Genomic DNA, 24,294 nt, shown 5'->3' with positions numbered 1-24,294 from the left:
AAATATGTATTACGGACTAAAAACTGGTTACTATTTATTTCTTTTGTAAGTGACCATGGTGTTAGGGCAGGGGTGGGCAATTCCAGGCCTCGAGGGCCGGTGTGTCTGCATGATTTCCAGATAGTCTTGCCCTACTCATGGCTGATTACCTGGTTCAGGTGTGTCCAGCCAATTAGAACATGCCAGAGCAGGGTATGCTGGAAAACATGCAGGAATGCGGCCCTCAGTGCCCACCTCTGTGTTAGGGGGTTGATGGCCTTCAAAGTGTGCATTATCACTTTTTAACGCACTTCACGGAAGCAACCAGTTCAGGCTTCCACGGCGTGCGTTAAAAGTGATAATGCACACTTCGTCGGCCATTAACCCTTACATAATCCACAGTGATAACGCACGCCTAAAAAAAGCCTTAATTTTATTTCCTGTGTGAAGAAAGCAGAAGCAGAGATGCAATGAATCAGTCAAATAAACAATCCACCCTAAAGACTTTATGCAGACTGTAAATCTGCAGGTTCTGTCTGTGACTTGTGTAATGAAAGCTTCTAATTGGCTCTTTGGTAAACCCCTTTTTTAAGGGTTTTAGAAGACTAGGATAAAAACTGAAGGCCAGTTCTAATGTGTTCTTGACTGTATCTTGATGACACAGAGATCTCAGAACGGTTTGCTTGTTTTTTAGATCCCACACCTCCGTCAACCCTTTAAGCTGGAAGACACAGATGAGGCTTAAATGATTGTTCATCACTGTTTCTATCAAAAATGCAAAAGATGTCATTGATGAATTTGATCTAGAGCAGGTCATGGTTTTGTTCAGGGTTGAATACTGAAAAAACCTGCATACAAATCAGTATAATCAGTCCTAAAAACTGCCCACACTTCAGCCAGAAAAGAAGCGTAAAGCAAAATGAATTACTTTCATTTTTTTCAAAAGCAGTTTACTCCTTTTTTCTGTCAGCATCAATCTGAACTTTGAGCTGTTGCCATGACAATATCATGCAAGACTATTAAATATCGAGTGTATTTTCAATTTTGCTTAGGGGTCATGTTTCTCTATTTTAAATGGAAATAAATGAAAATCACCCTCACAGTTAGAGAATGGAGTTGGGCTTTTATTCTGAAGGCTTTAAAAACACTTCATTAAAACGAGGGTGAGCTCCTGTGAAGCAAAATCTTCCAAACATTTTGAACTGTTTTGTTTTGGGGTTTTTTGTGTGTGAGCCGGTCTTTTTTCTTTAAGAGTCTTTTTCTTTATTGTTATTCACCGGTTTAAGAAGGACAACAGAACTGACAAAACCAGAATTAAAAAAGGCTCAAAATCTTTTAAAATGTGTTCTGTTCGTGTCCCTGGGGGGTGGGTCCTGGTCCTTGCCCCTGGGCACTGGGCCCCGCCAAACTTCCAACAGTGGCCGAGCCTGGTCGGGCCATATTTACAACACCCCTTGTGGGTCACCCTTTTTTCCCCCGGTGTTCCCCCCTCCTGGGCGGGGGCGGCTGGCCCCTGCCTTGCTCCTCCCTGGACCAACCGTGGGCCGGGTGGGTGGCTGCCTGGAGTGCGGAGCGGGTCTCCCTTGGGGGGTCCTGGCTCGTACCTGGGGTTGGGGCGGGGGGATGCCCGGAACTCCTGGTTGGTGGTGGGGTGCTCGTCTGGGGCTGTGGGCGTCCTTCTCCGGTGGGGCCCTGCGTTGGGCTCTTCCGGCGCGGCGGGGGGGCTGCTTTCCTGGTTGGGCTGGGGCGGCGCTCTCTTTCCCTCCGCGCCTCCCTGCTCTCTGGCTCTGGGGGCCTCGCGGCGGTCCTGCTGGCCCTGGCCTGGGTGGCGGTCTTGGTCGCCCGGGGGGCGGTTGTTCCCTGCCTGTTCCCGTGTGGCGTTGGGGGGATTCCGGCTGCCGCTAGTGCTGCGGCGGAGGTCTGGGTGTGGGGGTGGCTGGGCGCTCCTCCTCCTTCTTTTTCACATTCCACCATCCATTTTAGAAGAACATAAACACTCACCTGAGCACAGGTGTTAGCTCACCTTTGCACTAATAGTTTGCATGATTGAATGAATGAAATATTTCACACTAGTTGGTTTAAAGGCATAAGTATGCGTTTGTGAACACTATCTGTTTTGTGTACATGTTGACATGTGGACATTTTTTGCAGCTAGCAGGTGTGTTGATAACATTTGATTGTGTGTGGACAGGCCCCGCCCTTTTTTTACTACATTTGAACCGTACCGTAATGATAAACAACCAGTAAACCTGTCTGCTCTATGCTGCTTCATGGTCTTACCCCCCCCTCTCACTATCACCCCCCCTGTCTAACATCCCTCTCTCTTCTTCCCCTCTTTCCTTTTCCGTCCGGTCCAACACCAAAGGTTTTCAAACATGGTTGAAATTAATAAAGTTTGGCCTCAATTACAAAAGGGGTTTATTCAGTCATACCTTTGGTTTGTCTGAAGATTAATAACCCCTGTTGTTAAAGTAAAATATGTCCAACACAAGAGGCCCTCAGCTCTCATCTGTCTGCCTAGCTGTTGGACAGGACAAGTTAGAAAAAAAAAATGTGTTCTGATGATTTTAAAGTGCTTCAGTTTGAAATCAGGTTCTTGAAGTTGCAAACCTTTCTGTTTTTGTAAGGAATAATTACACCAATAAGAAAACGAAAGCATAAATTTTACTTCCATAAAATTAGAATTTTTATGGAAGTGCTGCGTCTTTGTAGGTCTTCTAACCCTTTAGATGTAGATTTTAATCTTTGAATGATTTTAATGTTTATTTGTTTTATTTTTTCGGATGTGTTATTAATGTTATGAGCGCAAGTCGCTGGATTAATGAAGATTTTATTCTGTTTATTCATTCTAATACGGGCCAGCGACGAAATAAAACACACTCCTTGATCTACCGTAACTCTTCAACCGTTTCTGTACAATCCCAACGGATTCTGACGCAAAGAAAAGCACCTTTGAGCCAATATGCAACACTTTAAAGTAATCCAATCCTTTGGAGTACTAAAGTGTTGCTTATCAGCTCAAAGATGCTTTTCTTTGCTTCAGAATTCGTCGGCATTATGGAAGGTGTGGTTGGAGAGTAACGGTAATTCAAAGATCGTCAACATTGAAGTTAAAGCTCCCGTCTTAAAGGGTTAATTAAAAAAAAAAGTACAAAACATATATCTGTTGTAGGATGAAGCTGGAATGTTAAAATCCAACCTTGACAAAATCTACAGATGTGGTTAAAATCTGACTTTGGGACAAAGTAATTCATGTTTTGAACGTGGTGTATTTTAGACGGCGCTCTAAAACGCTTTCCTTTGGCCCCGCCCACAGGTATGTACCCTCTTCAGGCCATCAATCATCGGCTGGAGCAGCTGATTGGAGCTTGTTACCTCAAAAACGGCCTCATCAACGACAAATCCGTGGTCTACTCGCCCTACGCATCCAAGGAGCAGGAGCCCTGCGGCGTCCACCCTAATGTAAAAGAAAAAGAATCAGATGGAGTCAACTTCAAATAGAACAAAAATAAAATAGAGCATCGTCAATGTGTTTTTTTTTTATTTAATTTAATTTTTTTGTTTATTATCCTATTTAGTCTGACAATTTCAAGTGTGGGGCTGAGTTTCTACCTTCACCGTTGGCCAGCAAGGCAGAGTTTGCCTTATCAACCGAGCCGTCTGTGGTTCATAAGGGTCGCATGACAGCTGTGGCAGTTGCCGTGGAGATGGGGCACGCTGTGGCGTTTCTGGGGACCGCCACTGGAAAGGTAACACACCCTTTTTACTACCATGCATTTAGTTATTTTCTTTCCTTGTATCTTTTTCTACTTTTTTACTTGACTCAGTGTTTCCACAAGGGGGCAGTACAGCACGCTGCACACTTATTTTCCTTTTGGACCGAAAAGGTTATTTTGTGTTTTCATAGGACATTTTGATGATGCGACAGTGGATGCAGTTTATTTTTAAACTTACAGGGAGGAGGGCAGTTTTGACTCTTGTTTTGCCAGTTTCTTAAGTGTCGGAGTGTTTAAGCCTTTAATATTAGAGCTTTAGCTACGTTACCACTGAAGATTTTCAACGCATTTAACGTAATTCCACGCTAAACGTTAGCGATGTGTTGCATATGGGTGCATATGAATGAGAAGTTGCTTTTCGAATCAGCTGATTCACGTTGATCACATGAACATTCAAAGAGTCAGAGTGTGCGTTACATGGAATAGTTTCATCTTAAACATTAGTGCCATTTTTTTCTGGTAAATCTTGTGTTGTAAGATGCAAAGTTATGACTCAATGAAAGTTTCTTTTTGACATTTACACTTGAAGACGACACAGAGCAACATTTTTTAACACATTAAAAGGCTTATATCATGCAAAATCAACTCTTTTGAGCTTTTAAGTGTATTATGATATTAATTCTTCACAAAACGTCCCCAAAGTGGTATTTTGATCCATTCACGCATTTCTGAGTATTCCTCTAAAAACCTGCTCTCTGAGCAACAGCCCCTCCCAACCCACGAAAACCAGTGCATGCTCACATTGCGACATCACAAAGTGAGGAACAGCCCATTTCAGGAAGAGTCTGCGCTGCCCAGGCTAACAGACACGCCCACTTTCTCTGTGGAGCTAGCGGTGATCGGCTAAACGCTTTCCTTCTAAATGCACAACATAAGATGTTTGTTTTTTTGCGGACGAAAACTCTAGATTGACTCCATGAAATGGGCGGCATCTGCAAGGAGAGAGAGGCGGAGCCTCAGAGATCGAGGTGTCTTATTCCTGGATAGGAAAATGAGCTGCAAAAATAACTCCTATTTCGTCAATGAAATTGGTTCTTTGTGTGCCAACGGCAATACATTATCATGTATAGACATAGTTTACTATGAAAGGCTTAAGAAAAGCATGATTATGGACCCTTTAAGAGGAAAACTGTAGAAGTGCCTTAATGTGTTTCTTCAGGTGCTGAAGGTTCATCTGTCAGCTTCCTCCAGGGGGCACGAGCAGGAGCTCGGAGAAGTCACAGGAGACGAGGTCAACAAGAACCTGCTGTTCGATTCCAGCCGCGAACACCTGTTCATCACCACCAGCAATAAGGTCACTCTGATGCACAGCCATTGATCGCTCCTTTTCTTAAATCCATTTCTGCTGCCTGACGCGCGGCGCGTACCGTCCAGAAGGTCACAGACGCTCCTTCACGCTTTTCTATTACATCCCTCCAACAAAAGACTCTTTCACCTACTGTCTGCATCTTATTTGATCATTTATTCATTCGGTCGGCTAACGCCAAAACATCCGTCTACATTACCACACCGAGTCAGTTATTGATTCATTCGCTCTTTAGTTCTCCGCCGCTCTGCTTGTTTCTCACTCCGCTTTTATTCCTCATCCGTCTTGCCTTCCTCCTTTCATCCCCCAGGTTGGCGCTCTGCAAGGTGAAATGGATGTTATTGAGTTAGAAACAAATTAATCACAAAACACTTCAAGAAGGCAATTTGCTTTGATCAAGTCAAGTGACGAAGCTCCAGCTTGTTCCATCTGCTCATTTGAATTTAATAGACGAGGCTCGTCTTAACAGAGACAGTATTTGTTCAACGGAAGGTTCCCAACCAAAAAGCCCCCAAAGTGAAGCTTCCTCAGAGTGTCGATGACGTCAAAATGCTCCTCATTTGGTTAGTGGGAGACTCTGAAAATGATCGGAAAGGAATATTTTTTATAAAAGCGGCTTCTGCAAAAACGATAAAAAGATTGACTGAAAGTAAAGAAAAAAATCTTTGAAATTTCAAACTGTTTTTCTCTCCTTTAAGTCCAAACGTAAAGATCACTTTGGCTCCGAACTATAATCTACCCTATTTTTCTAACATTTACATATCGTACCTAAAATGTCCAAGTAGAGCTGGAGAATTTAAAAATCGGATTATAAATCAATTTTCCTAAAAGGAAGAAAAAAAATCTATAAAAATCAGTTTGATCCCAAAGTATTGATTATTTGGTGGTTCTGGTTCAGTTTTTGGCTGCAGAACACTCAGATTTACTTTGAAACATGAAAACCGCTTCTCTGCTTCACGTTGTATGTTGTCAATTCGCAAAGTAGCATTAAATCCACTTACCATTACGTCGAAAAGGAGAAACACTGAAGAATATTTTCTTTAATACAACTGGAAATAAAGTCAGGGGTTAAATTCATCTTTTTAATCTGGAAAACAGCCTCGTTTTGCTTCTCCTTAACCAGAGCTCTGAACCGTGGTTCTTGGTTGGACCTTCACAATAAAAGCCTGTCTTTTGCAACCAGATCAGCAAAGTTCCCGTCCAAGCCTGCCACCTGAAGACCACCTGCCAGGACTGCGTCTCCATGAAGGACCCGTACTGTGGGTGGTGTGTCCTGGAGGGAAAGTGAGTCCACAGGGTTTCCCACAGGGGGGGTAGAAATGCTTTTACTTTTATGTGAGATCTTGTTAACTAATCAAACATGAGATTTGTAATCTCCCAAAGAACCAGAAGTGTTGATACTTTTTCTGTGAAATCTCAAAGCTTTATTGATCGTTTCTGCTCTTAGGTGCAGCCAAAAGAAGGACTGTGGAAGGTCGACGGAGAGAAACACCTGGCTCTGGTCTCCAGATCAGAAGTGTGTTGAGATCGAGACGTTCGAGCCGCCGAACCTGAGCTGCAGGAAGACCCAGCAGGTAATGAGAGCATTAGAAGACACTACACATGCAGCATTCATAGCCATTTTCCATGCATTTCTCTGAACCAGTGTTTTTCAACCAGTGTGTGCCGCGAGATATGGTCAGGTGTGCCGTGGGAAATTACCTATTTTCACTGATTAAAAACATTTTCCATCTCCAGGATATCAGCTCTGTGTTCATTCAAACAGGCACTGATAAAACACTGAGTAGTTAGGAATATGAAAGATCATAAAATACTTTTTTTTGTGTTTATTTGATTCAATTAAAGACATTTTGATAAGAATGACGGTACTGCGATTTAGCCGCAGCTTCAGCTGTTTTCTGAAAAGTCCCGCCCCTTTAACTGCCTCCACCAATCATTCTTGGAGGCTTAATCACACATCATCAGTCTGACCAATCAGAAGTGGTTAAAGTCTTCACTTCCTTGTTCCGATTCTGCTCATAAAGTTTCTCAGTTCCAACAAAAATACCAGCTAAAGCTCGTCTAGCGGTTTAGCTTTCCGTGGGATCCGGTGTCAGACCGTGGAACAAGTGAAGAAAACAATGAAGCTCAGAGAAGATAGTCTGTCTGCCATAGGACTACATCTCCCATGATGCATCGGGTTAAAGTGACAACATCTCTGCGCTACAATGAGTCTTCCCTGTTAAACGTCTTGAAACCACAACAAACACATATCAAACAATTTTTAAATCTTCTTGATGAAATCAGAGGTCAGAGGTCAACAGTTTAGTTCTCCTTCAAGGTTTGTGTTTATTAACAGCCAAACATCCCAGAGTTTGGTCCAAGTCATCTTTACAACTGAAACACTTTTCTAAGAACGTCTGGATTATTTTAGATGTTAAATTTAAGAAGAAGTAATAACAACATTTAAGAAACAGGATTAAGGTGAAGTGGCCAACAGACACAATTCAACTAAATTGAAACAGTTTAATCATCTAAAAAGAAATAAAACATTTTTGTTAAAGTTTTAAAAGACTTCATCTTTGATTAAGACAAAAGAAAAACTAGTAAAACTTCAACATGTTCACTTTTTTTTTCACTACAGAAAACACAAATATAATGTTAGTCTTTTTTTGTCAATTTTATCAAACATATTGTGATCATATTTTTCAAAAATTACAGTTGCCTTTGCACCAACATTGGAAAAAAAATATATATTTTTTCAAATATTGTTTTTTAGTGAGGTTACATAAAATTGCATGTTAGGGAGCCGGTTTAGCTCGTGCTGCTTTGCGGCGCCTTCCATCCATGAAACCAGGGTTCAACTGCGGGCTGCTCCCTGTTCCCTTCTCTACCCCTGTGCCGGTTCCAAGCCCGGTTTGAGAAGGTTGCGTCAGGAAGGGCATCCGGCGTAAAACATTGCCAAATTTACCATGCGACTTGTTCGCTGTGGCGACCCCTGATGGGAGAAGCCGAAAGAGGAAGAGAAGACATAAAATTGCATGTTAATAAACTGAAGGGAAAAACAACTACCAGGGTAAAACGTCAAATACTTTAGTTGAAAATTATTACTGAAAACTAACTTAACTTTTAAAATAAAAAACATTGCAGAGGGACTGAACATCAATACAGACTAGAGAGTTTCTCCTTTTTTAATTTTTGGATGCTGGTGTGCCGCCGGATTTTTTGTCAAGGATAAAGTGCGCCTTGGCTCAAAAAAGGTTAAAAAACACTGATCTAAAGTCCACATTTAGGATGTATTGCTGAAATATGCATGTCTGGAAATAATAGAAGGATATGAAAGAGGTCTTGTTTTTGTGGAAGTATTAACGATAACCTGCAGCTGAAAAACAACAGACGTGTCTGGTAATGTGGTTGAAAAAAACAGCTGAGGGGCTGAAAAATGACAGCAGCTTTTGGCGGAAATACCCGGAAGAAAAACGGCTGCATGACAGGTTTTTCCAGAGGCAAAGGTGGAGCCGGTATGGTTCTAAGCTCTCAGATGGACAGAAATGGACCCGTTACTCTTCTGTAGATGTTTGACTTGAACCTTCAGCTTCTCTGGAGCTTCTGGAGTCCTTTCAGCTGCAGAACAACGCATGGACGTCAAACACAGTAGAGTTTGTGGAATTGATTTTAAGGCAGGATTTTTTTTAGAAAGGTGTCCAGTTTCTGTTTTGTGATTCAAACTTTATTTAGAAAAGCACCTTTCATATAAAGGAAACACAAAGTGAATTACATAATATACTTTTATTTTAACTCAACCCCCTCCCAAAAAACAACAAAATCCTTAAAAGAAGGATTCAAATCTTTAGTTTCTGCTCCTTGTAATTAAATGTTAAACAGTTTTTACTGTCATTACTGTTATTTGATAAACAGTTTGGCTATTTTGCTCTTTTGTAAAGTGTGTTGAGATCATTTTTTGTAATTAATTGGCACTAAAGGGAAGTTTGTTGACAAAACAGTGGCACAAAAGCCTAAAACGCTGTTGGGATTCTGCTGGTGATCATTTTGAGCAGTGGGTTGTTTATTTTCCGATACTGATGGAGGTTTTATTTCCGTCTTCCTTGACGCGTCACGTGACCTTCAGCAGCTGCTTAAAGGTGCAAAGTTAGTAGCTCAACGCTGTGAGTTGGTTTATGTTTATTCACATAAATGATATCATGAAATTGTGTTTTTTTTGCATATGTGTGATAAAAACGCAGTTACTGACGACATGCCTTCAGGAACTCTTCAAGCTTTAAACCGAAATAGGTTATTTAAAAGATTTCTGTCCCTAAAGAGGAGAACAAACCTTTATTGTTTCTGGGAAATGGATCTCTGTGACAGTAGAATCAAAAAATAAATTAGGATTGTTAAATGGAAGGCGTTTTCCAGAGGTAACCGAGCTCCTGCGGAGGCGCTGCGTCGCCCTGAACCTGAAGGCTGAGCCGTCTGAATTAATGAGGAATTGATCAAAGAGCAGCCGTGTCACAGAGACGCGGCGTCCTTCAGCAGGAAGCTAACAGCAGCAGACATCCTTCACGCCTTCATTCTCTGAGCCGTCGCTTCTCCTAAACTCAGATTTGATCAGATGTTCTCCAACCCGGATGGATCGGTCTCTTCTGTTTCTCAGTTTAGGGAGGTTCATCTGTCGAGATGATGTCAAACCCCTAAAACCAAGTTGGGTGCATAAAAACTACATTTAAAGATCACCATGGTTGATTGGTTTGGTGGAAAAGTGTGAAATCACCACTTTTTATTAAAAATGTTTGTAACATTAGCTAAACCTTCATTAAAATTGGTACCAAGAATCTCCAGAATAGACGTGACCAAACAACTGAGTTTGCTTGACCTCTGATCCTTAAAAGTCTCAAACACCAATTAGTCCATCTAAAACACGATCTGAGTTCCCTCGGGTGTCGTCACAGATCGATCACCTTTCAAAGTTATTGATTTTCCTTTCCAAAGCCGGAACGGCGTGGCGTTGGCGTCTCCACGCAAGCCCTGACTGAAACAATGTGAAATGGCAAACACTGACCTCTTGGCCTGAATGAAATGCGGCTTTCTCAACCATGTTGGCGAGGTTTCCGCAGAGGCCTGATCATAAGGGAAATCTAAAAATGGAGTTTCACACATCGCCACAAAAGTTGATACACGTGTTCATCTGCTTCAGACGACCACAAGATGTCATCGTTGCTATGGGCTATCACGCTAACTGTGGTGGCCATGTTGGCTAAGGTCACTAAGAACCCTTGTCCGGTCTGCCCCTATGGGTGGATTCGGGTGAAAAATGGTCAAACCCTCCACAAAGTTTCAAGGTCGTGTTCATGCATATGTTTCTCTACGGTCATTCTGACGTCATTCAGACGTGTTTCTTGCGTTCGTCGATGTGCCCAGATGTTCGCCGACAGTTTTGGCCAGCGGGTCTTTGCGTGAATTTGGTTTTGAGCTGTTCAAAATTTTTGTTCGGTTAAGAATTATATAATTTACGCGTATTTTATGTCGTTTAAATGCAATTAACACTTTTTTTTATTTAGCGAGGCGCATGCGTGAATTTGTGGCTCCAAGTATGTCCACGCATGTCTAACAGACTTTTTATGCATTTACCACCGATGTGGACGACAATGGTACGTTCCATTTTTATGTCCTTGAGGTGGCCGTACGAGCCTCCAGGACACTGGAAAACACACCTCCACTCCCCCTTAGGAAGCAGCCGCTCCTCTTTGCGATCCTCCATTGACCCAACAACCCACGACCCTATACCATCCGTACAGGTCAACCCCAAGTATAAATACTTGGGCATGAAGGTTGTTTGTTGCCACTTATCTGCATCACACAGATGGAGGAATAATGCAACACAGTTGACTTATGTGGCTAATTTTACCTGGAGTGGTGTAGGTTCTCGTATGAACCATGGAGCATGAAGGTTTAATCTGGAGTGAGGAGCTTTGATACTTCAACGCAGGGGAAAAGTGTGTTTGCAGAATCAATCCTGTTGTCTTCAGATGGCGCCTTTTATACTCCTTTTTGCACAATAAACAGTTTTTTTCCTCATGAGTAGCATTTGGAGCTAATGGGGTCAAATCTTTGTAAATTCTACTATCCCAACTTGCTGTGGCATTGCTATGGCAACACAAAAGTGTAAAATGATTAGCTTCATTAAACGTTTCAGCCAAATTCAGACTTTTGAATACGTTTTGGGATCAAAAGAAACATTTTCCAAGTTTGCCCTCAGATTTATGGATGTAAAACATGCAGACTGGGTAGTACCGCAGAATCATATGTAAACCATTGTAAATAATGAGTTTAAAAATAAGATAAACACAACTGAGGAGGACATTTTTTTGCATATATTTTCAGATCTTTGTTTCTTCTAGAACAGGCTGTAGTCTGAGTACAAAAAGCCAAGACTGCAGTTGGTAAAAAATGTTATTTAAAAAATAAATTAAAAAAAGACCTCAAAGTTTCTGCATTAATGGAGCTAGAGGTAAATAATCCTGCAGGGGGCTCTTCCAATGACAGGCGCTTACAGAATGACCTCTATGAGTCAGTATGGAACCTTCATGAAGCTTGAATGCATCTTTCAAGGATTCATTGTCTGAATTTTCTGGTTCTTTTATAAATGTCACAATGATTTTAACATGACGTAACTACAAAATTCGTCAGAAAAGGATGAAACAATCCCAAGCAAACAATTTGCACTTTGCTGTGCCTGCCCCCTAGTGGCCAAAGAAGCCCAAGTCACTGTTGGTTGGAGCCAAGTTGTGAATCCTTTGATGGTTTTTCCTTTGCATGCAGCACGTCTTCAAATGCGGCCGTCTAATGAAGAAATATGAGCGCCGCTTGCGGCTGGCGACTTCGCTAAATGACTTTGCATTTGTCTGGTTAGCTTTGCTAAATATGTTTATCAGAAAATGTATGACTGCTGTGAATCCGTCCGCACAGTGTATTTGTTCTAATCAAGCCGAGGTGACGTCTAAATAGTGCGAAATGCAACACGCTGGCGGTCAAACCTCCACTTACTTACAGGTCTTTTTATTTTCCAAGTCAAATGCAGTTATCAAGTTTAAAACTGGAGACTTTTATTTTTAACTGTTTTTCTGTTTTTTTTTTTGTACAAATGCATCAATCTGTTGCTTCCTAAAGAGGCAGATCGGTACCACTGTTTATTTGTTGGATTTAATGTAAAAGAAGAAACCGCTTTGTTTGTGCAGATTACTTCAAATCTCAGATGACCTTTGAGAACTTCTCTCATTTAAATAAACCAACATCAGAAATGTTTTTAATGCATTTTTCTGGTGATGAAGGGCAAATATAAAGAGCATTAAGATTGAAGTATAATTTCTGAGTATTTCTCTAAGCAAATCGTTGTGAATCAGGAGCAGATCGTACTTGTGACGTTGAAAATACATTGGGCGAGTCATAAGGGGAGGGGATGTGGGGGTGGGCTTGCTCCGAGCCAACTGTCTCACCCACAACACCGAGGTGAATTTGGTATGAACACGTCTTTTATGTCATCTTTTTTATTACTTGTCCTGTTGGACTTCTGAGCTAGCAGATGAGAGTTGAAGGCCTCTTGTGTTACAATAGGGCGTTAGTAATCGTCTGACACAGGAGGTGTATATTTGTATAAACCCCTTTTGTATTTGAGGCTAAACTTTATTAATACTAATTGTGTCTGTATATATCTGTTTTTTAAAATAGACAGTAGAAAAGAAGAGAGAAGGAGAGAGAGGGATGTTGGAGATATGGTCACGAAGACACAATTACTAATAAACTCCTGCCGCTATGCAGAAACTATGTTCATTTGGGATTTTGGCTAAAAACAACATAATCATAATTAAAGGATCACTGGGAACGCTTTTAAAGTAGATCAAAAGATGATCGGAGTGAGGCAGCATATGTTTAAACCTGACCAGGGTCTTTGTGTAACCCTTTTACTATCCTAGCCACTTTACCATTGGGAGTTGGGTCATCTAGACCCACTAGAAGGTGCGCTGAACCTTTTTCTTCAATGATTTGTGATCTTCACTGGTGTCCATGGATTACATGAAATCTTTCCACCTTTATCCACCTTTGTCATGGTAGGGAGAACACGTCAATGTAAGGGTGGGGTCATTTTGACCCCACAAGATAGCACAAGGGTTTTGTCGTAGAGATAGAAGCTTCAGTGAAACTTAGCAGTTTCTGTATGGAAACTGTTTTGGTTTTTCTTGAGGAACTTTCTTCAAAAACCGATGAGATGGTGTCGCTGATGATTTTTTTTTCCCCCCGATGTTTCATCAAAGCTCCATCTGAAAGATGGATGTGGACTCAGTGCTGGAGTTGAGCTCTTCTGCAGGACGATGACCTGAAACCTGTTGAAACACAGGCGGCTGTAGACTAACACGCTTCATTCACGCATGTTTTGAGCTTCCGTGTCTCCTCCTCTCCACGTTTGGGGTCCTGGAGGCTCAGTGTCGGCTGTGTTTCTCCTCAGGTTGTGATCACCATCCCCGCCCTCCCCGCTCTGAGGGATCAGGACGAGCTGGAGTGCTCCTTCCAATGCTCACAGTGCTCCTCTGGCTCCTTCGACACTCGGGCCCAGCTGATCCGGTACTCTTCCACTCAGGTGGCCTGCTCGCTGCCCAATCTTGAGGTCATCCCGCCAACCCCTGGAGACCGGGGTGGGTGAACCCATCTGTTCGTCGTATTTGCACAGTTTTGAAAGGGGAATGCTGAATTTCTGATTCGTGCGTTCTTGCAGACTTTGTGTCCGTCCCGCTCAAGATCCGAGTGAACAAAACCACGGAAGTGACGTCTGGAAAGTTTCACTTCTACAACTGCGCCGCCACAGTCAGGAGCAACGAGAACACGCCGTGAGGCCGACGACGCACACTCGCAGCAGCAAAAAAAACGTGCACAGCCCTGACTCTGACACGTGTGTTTTCAGGTGCATTACATGTGTGACGAGTCAGTGGGGCTGCCAGTGGGACGCACAGGATCACGTGTGCAGCGACAGAGATGACTCTGTGAGCGGGTGGAACATCATCAAACCGCAGCAGGTCAATACTTCCTTTGGTCTTCTTGATTCTGATATTTTAGGGATTTTAATGTTGGTTTTTGCTGGTTTTTAATTTATTTGTTTAAGTCATATTTATTTATATTTGCTTTTTTGTGCTATATATATATATATATTAATCTAATATATTTTATCCTTTTGTCCTTATTGCAATGACCACATTCTTTTTAAAGTTTTTTGAATGGAATTATGGAAATGAAAACGCATTTCTATAATGTTTTAATGTTTTGGAGAGAGTGTTAGAATTATTAGGGATATAAATGCCACTTTATTCTTTTAAATGTATATTTGTTCCTAATAGATTGAGAAGCTTATTTTTACAGTCATCATCAGTCAATGACTGTTTTAAGGTCAATACTATGTTTGATACGGACACATGTTGTTCCTAATAGATCCTGGTTATGGGGAGCTTACAGTTTACAGTTATGTCCAATATTTAATAAATGACCTGAATGCTTTCAGAAATATTCATATGAAAGTTTAAAAGTGATCCTATGATCGTCCAGTAAAAAAAAGTTGTGCTTTTGTAATATAGAAATGAAAAGGAAATCTAAACTTTGTGTTACTGTAGACACTAAAGTATCGGCAAATATCGGCTATTGGCCACAGTTGCAGGGGAAATATTGTAATAATATATCCCTAAGAATTATGGGAATATTTTTTTTGCACTAAATGCGCAGGTTTTCAATTTGTCACATCCAAACAGAGGGTTGCTGGTTCACTGCTTCTGTTTTTTTTTCCTCTGCACTGAAGCCGGAAAACTGTCCCCAGTTTGAGTCTCCGAAGCCGCTGCTGATCCCCGTGGGTTCCGCCATCCCCATCAGCTTCCATGGAAAGAACCTGGACATCTACGATGTGAGATCAGTCGAACCTGCTCCTCAAACGGCCGATTAACCCATAATCCTCCTGGGTTTCCCTTTCATCTCCGTCGTTTTTTTCTTTCTGGTGTCTGTCTGCAGGGCCAGAGCTTCTCCATCGGGACTGAGCTGCTGATGCCCGATGAGCAAGAGGTCATCAAAGAAGAAGGCTCAAAGTTTAAGTTTAACGGTTATCAGGTCAGTTTCAAGCGATTCTAGCTCGTTTCACACGCTCCATACGCTTTTATAATTAACGGTTGACTAAAAACGTGAGTTAGCTGCTCAGATTCTTTGGTTAAAAGCCAAAGTTCAATCAGAGTAAAAGTTTCCTGTAAAAATTTAGTGTCAAGCTTCAAAATAAAAGCTGCTAAAGTCCAGGATGTACGTAGTTCAGAGACTGATGGCGTGCGCATGGCGGTGTAAATATGGCTGTTTGTCTGCAGTTTTCTTACGACGAGCAGCAGGAAGTGAACGTGTCCTTCCACATCAAAGACAACGACAATCACAAGATCGACAGCACCCTGACAGGTGGGTGTGTCCCCCACCAACGCACACACACACACACCTGTAGATCCAGGAGGTGACCCGCCCTGACCTCTCCTCCACCAGTGGTGTTGTATAACTGCGCGGTGGGCCGGGAGGACTGCAGCCTGTGTAAACACGCCGACGCCAAGTACAACTGTGTGTGGTGCGCCGAACAGAACCGCTGCGTGTACCGCAACCTCTGCCCGGCGCTGGAGCCGGAGTCGTCACAATGCCCCGACCCCAAGATCGTTGATGTGAGTCTGACAACAACCCCCCATCCCCCCAAACACCACAACCAGAAGAAAACACAATCTTCACGCCAACTGCAGAAAACCAATAAATCCTTTGTACTTTACAAGATCCACAATCGTGGCTCCACAATCACAGGCTTATTGGAGCTTGAGGGGGGGGGCACTGATGATTCTGTTTTTCATCCAAACCAGGTGATCAGTTTTTAATTTCAATCCTTAATTTTCTATGAAGGTCAAGATCTCTTTTTTTACTGTCAGTAAATTGAACCAAAACGAAATATGTTAGAGAAATTCTCCTACAGGTCATTAGAAAAGCCTGCGGCTCACAGGAAACATTGTTTTCTAAAATAAATAAATAAATAAATAAAAAGAGTGTATGCACCTCTGGCGCCTGCACTTTAACCCTCTAAAGACACACTTCAATCATCTTTTGAGCTATTTTAAAAGCATTTTGAGGCAAATCTAAAATCCGTTGTCCTTTTCTGGGACATAGCTTCTGCAGAGCTGCAGGAGTTCATTAGAACTTCCCCCTCTGAGATGTGGGTTGGGCCATTGGCGCAGAGCAAGCCCCTCCCCCCTTCCCGTCATCCATAACTGAGAGCTCTCTGTTTATGCGCTCTCTTGCTAGCTTACAGCACCAAAATAACATCAGCGGTGCAACAAAAATGTAGCTTTTCGCCAAAATGTAACTCTTTAGTGTAATAATGGTAACTTTTTTCAGAATTTGTTATAATTACATTATTTGCGCAAACGGTTGAAGAGTTATGGTAGTTCCAAAAATGTAAACATTGGATCTAAAATTTTGTCATTAAAGGTTTAAAAGTCCTAAAAAAAACCGCACTAAGATGCAGTTACACTGATGCTCTTTAGGGGGCATTATTGGCTGAAATGAGATAAGAACCCAAAAAACAAGCGTACGATAATCGTACTCACCGAAATATGAAACCACTCTCTCCACATTTCTAGGCTTAACACGTAAATTACGATTTTTCGGGTTCATGCTCCAAACGTTTTTTTTACTTTAAATGTACGATTCGTGGCTCTCCTCTCTTTCATTTACTGCTTGGTCGTCTAAATAGCTCACTATTACGTGGAGTTGTGTTTTTTTTGGGGGGGGGTGAAATAAGTTGACTGTTATCTGCACTCTTGGTCATGTTACTTTCTTTTGGTGATAAAAGAAACGCAACGTAAACCTGGAACCTGGAGATTGTGACCAGTCAGAAACAATCAGATTTTAGATCAGATTCTCATAGAAGAGCGCATCTCCTCGTCTGTTCTGGCGCTGATGTGTTAGCATCTTCAACAAACTGTCCCGTTTCTTCAGGTTATGAAGTTTATGAATCGCTGCCTTTCTGTTTCTTACTTGATTTAAACCATTATCAGGCAGTCGATTTGTGGTTCTGCTTCAATTTTTCGGAGCTTTGGCTCCCAAATGTCACTGGAGACGCTCACAGGAAGTTTTTCTCATAAAAGAAAAGATTCAGATTTGACGTCAGAGCCTCATTGCTCTGTAATCTGCTCTCAATCTTCAAAGGTGCAGAAACTCTAAACTGTTCCTTTTCAATGGAGACGGCCTCAGATTTTCCCCCCTCTCACTGTTACTAACAGTCATCTTTGGCCATAAATCACAGCGCCACACCTGAAGAACATCTAATCTTCCAGGAAGCAGCAGGAAAAATGGCGTCCTGGGATTTCTTTTTTCCCCGTCCTCTTGAAGGAATGAGTGAGGAGAAGCTGCCAGAGCCGCGCTGCTCTGCAGTCACAGGGAAATAAAACACAAGGAAACAATCATCCGCTCGACTGACAGCTGCAGGGATCCCACAGGCACCTGACGGCCAATCGTCGGCGCCGCATGGCGGGAAGCGACGGCCCAACGGCCTGCAGGACATTAGGATCTGCAGCCGTCTTTTCAGACCAGCAGATTGATGCTCCTGACGTCTGGAAGCATCACACACACGCAGAGTCGAACTTTAAAAGTGAAATGAAAAAGGTCGTCCAAGTGTTTAATAGGATTTTTTGAAAAAGCAGTTCTTTGTGAATTAATTGTTTTTGCTGTATCAGCGCAAATATTTAATAAGGTTTCATTGGCGCCTTTGATCGTTTACCGAAAAAATCCAAAGTCTTTGCCTCACAGACGCCTCGTGTCCTGCAGGCGGCCCGGACGGCAAAAAATTAACCCCCTCCACATACTAAAAACGGACATGAATAGCACCCGGTAATAATGAATTTTGGATATAGTGAAGGACCCCCCCAAAAAAACCCGAAATAAATAAATAAATAAAAACCGACAGCTGTTAGCCATAAAATCTTGCTTGATTATCATCTATTTTTTAATGTTTCACATTTCTGTCTTTTTTCTTTTCCATTTCTTTTTAAAAAAAAAAAATATTATTTACCTTAGTTTTACATTGTCTTTTTATTTTTTGCCTCTTTATTTAAGTGTTTGGATTTTTAAAAGCGTCATCTGGTAAGAGAAGATTTTTTTTTAATCTGTAAGAAAAAACAACATTTTAAACTTTATTTACGCCACTTGCTGCCTATTTATGCACAGAGGTTTTGTTTGCACAGAATGTTGCATTTCAAAAACTTACAGTTTTTGTTTGGGAGGAAATTCTTTGGCTCTATCGTTTTATTGGACTTTCCTCAGAAGTTTTCATTTTTTGATCTTGTCCTTTTTGTGGGTTCGTTGAGCCGCCGATCCAGAAAAGAAAAGGTTCTTTAAATCCAATCCTTAAACATTTTAGACTCAAAGGGGATCGGATCTGCTCTGCTGACAGGAAGCGCCGACTCTGCCGTTGATTTCTAAAATGACATCAGAAGTAAACATTCACTGCAATAAAAAAGAGGAAATTTGAGGAGAAAAGATTTATTGTAGTTTTTCTTAATAGACTTAATAATATAAAGTGTGAATTTGGGGGGGCTAGGTTAGGATTAGAGCAGGAGCTGCTGTGTTTTTCATGATATAAGTGACCTCAATGGTGAGCTTCAGGAGCGGCGTCTTTATTTAACGAGCCGTCTGTTTATTAAAGCTGATATTTGCAGTTTCTATGTCAATATTGTCAAAGCAGAATATTGGACTCCAGTTCATTCTCCGTCCAGCTTCCTTTTATTGTCCTCCCCAAAGTCGAGAACAAAAGTCGACCAGGTAGAGCACTTGGCTAACAAGCCCTGGGGGGGGGGGACACATCCACGGCATGACCCTAAATGAGAATTGGACTGAGTGAGTGTGACGTCACCCGTAAAAAATGAATCATTTGGCTCCAACCAAAGGAAGTTAATTCAGTCGCCAGACGCCACCATGTTGGAGCCAGAAATCGGCAGTAAGCGGTGATTGGTCCGGGTCGGTCTCAACGTTTCTATGACAACCTCTCTCGCTAATCAGGAGTGATCTACCACTTGAAAGGGGGTGACACAAAGCTGAACAATTTGGGGGGCGGGGCAACAGGCTCCGCTCTTTTTATCGAGGCATCTGATCGGTCAGTTTAACGTGAAAAACTGGAACTACCGAAAAAATATCAGTTAAAAAAAAGAGGATTATTAGCATGTTAAATTAAATTATTTCTCTATAGAAGTCTATGGGATTTTGGCTTCTGGGAGTTAGCATGAACTTCCTGTGTGGAACGCCAGAGGGGAGGGGTCAAGTTCTCATATGCAGTGAACGATCCACACCTGGATTAAAACATGGTCACGTGCACCCAAACGGGCACAGCTTGAAAGGTCGTAGAGAGGATCTTAACTCTTAAATGGAGCAAGGGCGAGTCTTACAGTTTGAGGCCCAACAGGCACTTTATTTAACAGTGATTGAACAAACAAAAAATCTGCATTGACGAATGACAAACAAAAAAAATGTGCATGAACCTTTTCTCTCTACCGGCTCATCATCTTTTTGGGGGAGAGCTGAGACTCAGGCTTTAGATTTCATGGTTTTCTGATCCTGTTCCCCCTGCAGATCATCCCCCGTTTCGGCCCCATGAACGGCCGCATCGCCGTGACCATCAAGGGCTCCAACATGGGGGTAAGGAAGCAGGACATAAAGAGGATCACAGTGGCCGGAGTGGACTGCATCCACCTGGAGGACAGATACTCCGTCTCCACCAGGTGAGCCCAGCAGCCTCTTTAACCTGCAGCTGCCGCTTTAATTAGGAGACAACTCAGCGGAAAAGATTCAACGCCGGCTTGTTGAAAGTCGCAGAGCTTTGATCTGCAAGAGAGATTGGCCTGGGAGCTCAGTCGCTTGCGTAATATTAAAATCAGGATTCTTCTTGCATAATTAACCGCCGTTGAGGCTTCTCACCGCAGAGTTGAAGCGGCTCCGCCTCAGGCAGCTTGTCTGACTTTTAATATGCTGCAGCAAACATCGTGGGAAGGTTTTTGCAGGAAAAAAAAGGAAGAGCTGTTGCTCCACGTTTCTCCACAATTACAGTTTTGTTTCAAATCATTCAGCACAAAAAATTGTTGTGTAATCCCCTTTATGGTTTCCTGTGAGGCCGTTGGTTCGCTGAGCCCCTTCTCTGTCCGTCCACAGTGTGGTGTGCGAGATCGGCCCCGCCAGGTCGGCTCCGCCCTCCGACATCCCAGTGGAACAAAGAACCAGTGGGGTGGTGGAGGTGGAGGTGGCCGGAGGGAAAAAAGGAACTTCACAGGTGGTGTTTACATACCGGGTGAGTCTTATGAAGGGTTTGCAAATCAGCCGTCCAAACTGCAAAAACATGGGATCGTTTCTCAGCTGCTGTTTATGGAAGTTTTTCTGAGTCAAATATAATATTAAATAAAAACAATGACACTTGCATTTTGAATTGCCACGGGTTTTTGATGTCATCACTTAAACGACAATGCATTTTGCAATTTACAATTCAATATTTAAGAATGACGTTTCAATACATGGTTTGGTTTAAATTATTTTGTGTTGTTTAAATAACCATGCAGTTCATGCCAAGCCTGAATGACGTGTTGAATTGTCAATCGCTAAATTCCTTTTCAAATTAAGAACTCCATATTACTTTAAATAATGACTCAAAAAAACTTCCATAGCGGTTTGATGAGAAGCAAAAAATGAATATTGCTTAAAGAAAAAGCTCTGGCTTATAGTAAACCAGCCTAGTTCTTATTGATCTCTGTTTTAACACTAGAAAGTTAAATCCCGCCCACATTAAAGCCAGGCCTCTTCTGATTGGACATGACAACAGCCAAACGTCTCGCTGTACGCTGCCGTCTTCTAATCAGCTTTTCCCAAAAGAAACTCAAATCGGTTCATGAAAAGACTGAAGCTCTGAATTGTTCTGTAGCTTCAGGTGAAACTATTCCCCCTTTGTGTTTTCTGCAAACACGTTAGCATAAAAATCCATTAGTGTTACCTTAGAAGCAGCTGTTTGCTGTACAGCTTTTCCCCGCCCCTACAGTATATAGTGTTTATAATACAGAGAAACTGTTGTTTTATTGGGGATAATTCCAAGTTGTTGTTTTTTTTAGGGTAATATGTCGGGTAAAAGATTCACCTGTTTGGATAATAACAGAGATTCTGTCAGACCGTCTTTTTTTCAGAAGTTTAATTTTGTTCCTTAATAATTCAAAGAATGTAATTACACGTGATGATCTACAAGATCTATAATTTTATTATTATATATAATTATATATTTATTATAATTTTAATAAAGTGAAGTTCAGCATTTTGCTTTTTGGATTCGCTAGAGGCAAAGCATCAGTCAAGTGGTTTTTATTCTGCATAAGTAAAGTAGTAAATTCTGTTTAGAAGCTTCTCAGAAAAGCCTCAAAATCTCCCTTGAAGACCTAAAGCTCAGGGACGTTGAGATCATATGACAAAAGAATTGTTTCAGCTTTTTAAGGATGCATCATTGAAGAGTAGAAGTCTGCGTCGTGTCAGGAGCTTGCGTGACCATGAAAGCGAGCGTGCGGATGGCCTGGGGACAGACGCCGTTTGCTTTTCCTCGTGGACTTCCTCGGGGTTGTGGCAGCGCCTGCAGCGGAAAGCCTTTGTCTCCGCGGGACGCCTCAGACGCAGCAGTTATTTCACTGAAACTTTCTTCATTCGTTTCGTTTCCCGTTGCAGCTTTGAGAATCTGTCTTTATGAGATCTGCACGCGCTCGCCTCATTGGCGGCTCAGAAGATTGCATGTCAGAGCCGCTTCAAACGGCACACATCCAATCCTAGGAACACTGAAAGGTTCGCCTCCGCTGCAGGGAACCTGCTCCACGATGAACCAGCGGAGCGTGAAAATATTAGCGGCGTGTAAACTGTCTGCCGCGCCAAACTCAATTCAAATTCCAGCTGTTTTTATCCACAAACAGTGAAACAAATCTGATGGAAGCAGCTTCACCTGCTGATTTGTTTTGTTTCCTGAACAAGGCTCAGTCGCTCCTTTGAATTTTGCTCCTGGAGTTTGCATCCGTTTGCGTTTCATGGCAGGAAAACTGCTGAGATTGAAATGACTCATTAATTCCATCAGCAGTAAGTCTCCACTTCCAAACGTAGTTTCTGAGTTTTGCTTCATCTGCGTGTTAAAAACTGACATTGAAACTGCAAGAACTCTTTCAGGAATAAGCTATTAGGTGATGATGACATTTATTTATATCACGCTGGTCCCGTATACTTGAACATTTAAAGGAGAAATGAGTGGGGAGAGCTGTGACAAATACTCTGTTCCAGAAAAATAGAGTATGGATGCAGTGGTCCCTCATTTATCGCAGAAATTAGGGTCGTGTCACACAGCCACTACATTTTGCGCATATTGCACAGATAAAAATTGGTCATACGTGATTATACGTGAAAAAAGTGGGAGAAGATGTATCGCAAATGAACCACGGAAGAAGTGGGAATAAACCATGCAAAGAACATGTCGGTAAAGCGGAGTGTCATCTGTAAATTAAGGAGTCAGAGACACGTTTGGGTGTGGAGTATCGCTACTATTAATTTCCTGTTCATTCACAAACCCAGAAGTCCTGTTGTCTCCTCACGTCATGAACCCGTCATGCGCAGAATAAACGCGCAGAAGAAACCCCAAAGCGGAAAGAAAAACAGTATTGCATACCAGATGAAACGTATCGTTTCCACATAAAAAAACAAAGATGAATGGAAATAGTCTGTTATATTAGCATTAGAACATTGAAAATGCGGACAAACTGGCCCTCCTCAGACGGATACGTCACACAAACGTAGAGATCTGGTCTTTAATGGAGGAAGAAAGGACTGAAGTGGACAGCTGCAGGGACACAGACGTCTTTATCAACGGCTGCAGAGATCCTGCAAACCAACCATGGATAAATAAAACATTAATAAATCGTAAATCAAACAAATGAGCTTCCAGATATTTGGAATGTTATCGATAAACATTCAGCTCACCTATTCAACTAAGTGATCTTTATGCTCACTTCTACCTTAATCTCATAAAAGTTATGAGAACAAATTTCTTCTTACTTTAAATCTCGGGGGAATAACTTTTTTTTTTTTTGGTGACCCTCAAACTCTATTGTACAAATAAGATAAACACAGAAAAAAAAACTATTTTTTTTGCTTCTAACCAAAGACGCTGCAGAATTCAGGAAGTGTGGACCTGTTCTGGTTGGCGTAGGTGAAGGATCTGCATGTTTGTGATGAAGAGGTTCCTCTGTTTCCGTCGGCTGCAGGCCTGCCGGTGTTTGAACACAGAAGCTCCTCCTGAGCCACTGCTCCACAGCAGCCCAGTCGTTATCGGCTTTCTTCTCTTCAGGGAGGAATCTTTTCTGTTCCAGAGCATCAGAAACACCAACAGACCCCACCTTTGTACTTTGTACTGCAACCAAAACACAGTTCTGAACGTTCCAGTCTTTATAGTTCTACTTTCCCTCCGCTGCCACTCAGAACTCCGCTCACTTTGTTGGTTGGATGCAGCTTTTTCCTGCGGTGCAGATGAGGCTAAATGTTCCCCGTTGTTCTGTTTTCTTCTGCTGGCAGCTCTGAAGCAAACCCCCCCCAGTTTGAGGAGGAAAACAATCAGCCGGTGTCTGTTTTCTCTAAAATCTTGGAGCCAAGTTCAAATAAATCTTTGTCATCTTTTGTTTTTGTTTTTTCCACTCAAACTCTGAGTTTTTTTAGTTCACTTTGAGATAAGTTGACATTTTTTGGAGACGTTGAAACATTTGGAGCAGAAGTTTTCCCAAAATCTCTGACTACATTTTCTCTTTTGGGTTGTGTGTCGTAAAGACCCACTCTGATGAAAATGATGTTTTTGTTGTTTTTAACACATTCTTGGGGCCTTTTTATGAGGATGGAGGATATGCATAGAAATAAAATGAAGCTTCAAATTGCATTTCTGAGTATTTCTTTATTCAAATTGTTCGAAATTTCTAGTAGAGGCAAAACTGTCGTTTGTATAGCTGAGACGGTGCGGGATTTTTGATCACCACGGTGATGAACCAGCAGAAAAAGTAAATTATCTGCTAAGATGAATGTGTTTATTATAGTTCCAATCACATGCGGTGATGCGGTCATCGTCACACCCCTAGTGGTTTGTGACATGGTATTTGTGAGGTAGAAAAACACTGG

At 42.0% G+C, this 24,294-nt stretch overlaps 1 protein-coding gene across 2 annotated transcripts in view; it reads left to right on the top strand.

Moving 5' to 3' along the window:
* The window catches only part of plxnb2a.1 (plexin b2a, tandem duplicate 1), a 168,940-nt gene that overhangs the window by 118,236 nt on the left and 26,410 nt on the right, over positions 1 to 24,294 (top strand). For both annotated transcript variants that reach the window (XR_013653571.1, XM_004083283.5), the window contains exons 6-19: positions 3,296 to 3,441; positions 3,558 to 3,728; positions 4,915 to 5,049; positions 6,245 to 6,345; positions 6,509 to 6,635; positions 13,541 to 13,727; positions 13,808 to 13,919; positions 13,994 to 14,105; positions 14,876 to 14,977; positions 15,082 to 15,177; positions 15,423 to 15,507; positions 15,589 to 15,758; positions 19,705 to 19,853; positions 20,281 to 20,416. Coding sequence is in view for 1 of the 2 variants with exons in the window: in XM_004083283.5 (XP_004083331.2) it covers positions 3,296 to 3,441; positions 3,558 to 3,728; positions 4,915 to 5,049; positions 6,245 to 6,345; positions 6,509 to 6,635; positions 13,541 to 13,727; positions 13,808 to 13,919; positions 13,994 to 14,105; positions 14,876 to 14,977; positions 15,082 to 15,177; positions 15,423 to 15,507; positions 15,589 to 15,758; positions 19,705 to 19,853; positions 20,281 to 20,416 (1,829 nt within the window). In the remaining variant the exon portion in view is untranslated. The remainder of the gene's footprint in view (positions 1 to 3,295; positions 3,442 to 3,557; positions 3,729 to 4,914; positions 5,050 to 6,244; positions 6,346 to 6,508; positions 6,636 to 13,540; positions 13,728 to 13,807; positions 13,920 to 13,993; positions 14,106 to 14,875; positions 14,978 to 15,081; positions 15,178 to 15,422; positions 15,508 to 15,588; positions 15,759 to 19,704; positions 19,854 to 20,280; positions 20,417 to 24,294) is intronic.

The sequence above is a fragment of the Oryzias latipes genome, chromosome 23 (assembly GCF_053564925.1).
Source record: "Oryzias latipes strain Hd-rR chromosome 23, Olatipes_Hd-rR_3.1".
In the NCBI taxonomy this organism is placed as follows: domain Eukaryota; kingdom Metazoa; phylum Chordata; class Actinopteri; order Beloniformes; family Adrianichthyidae; genus Oryzias; species Oryzias latipes.
The sequence above is the reverse complement of the archived record's forward strand: the minus strand, read 5'-3'. Positions and strand labels throughout refer to the sequence as shown.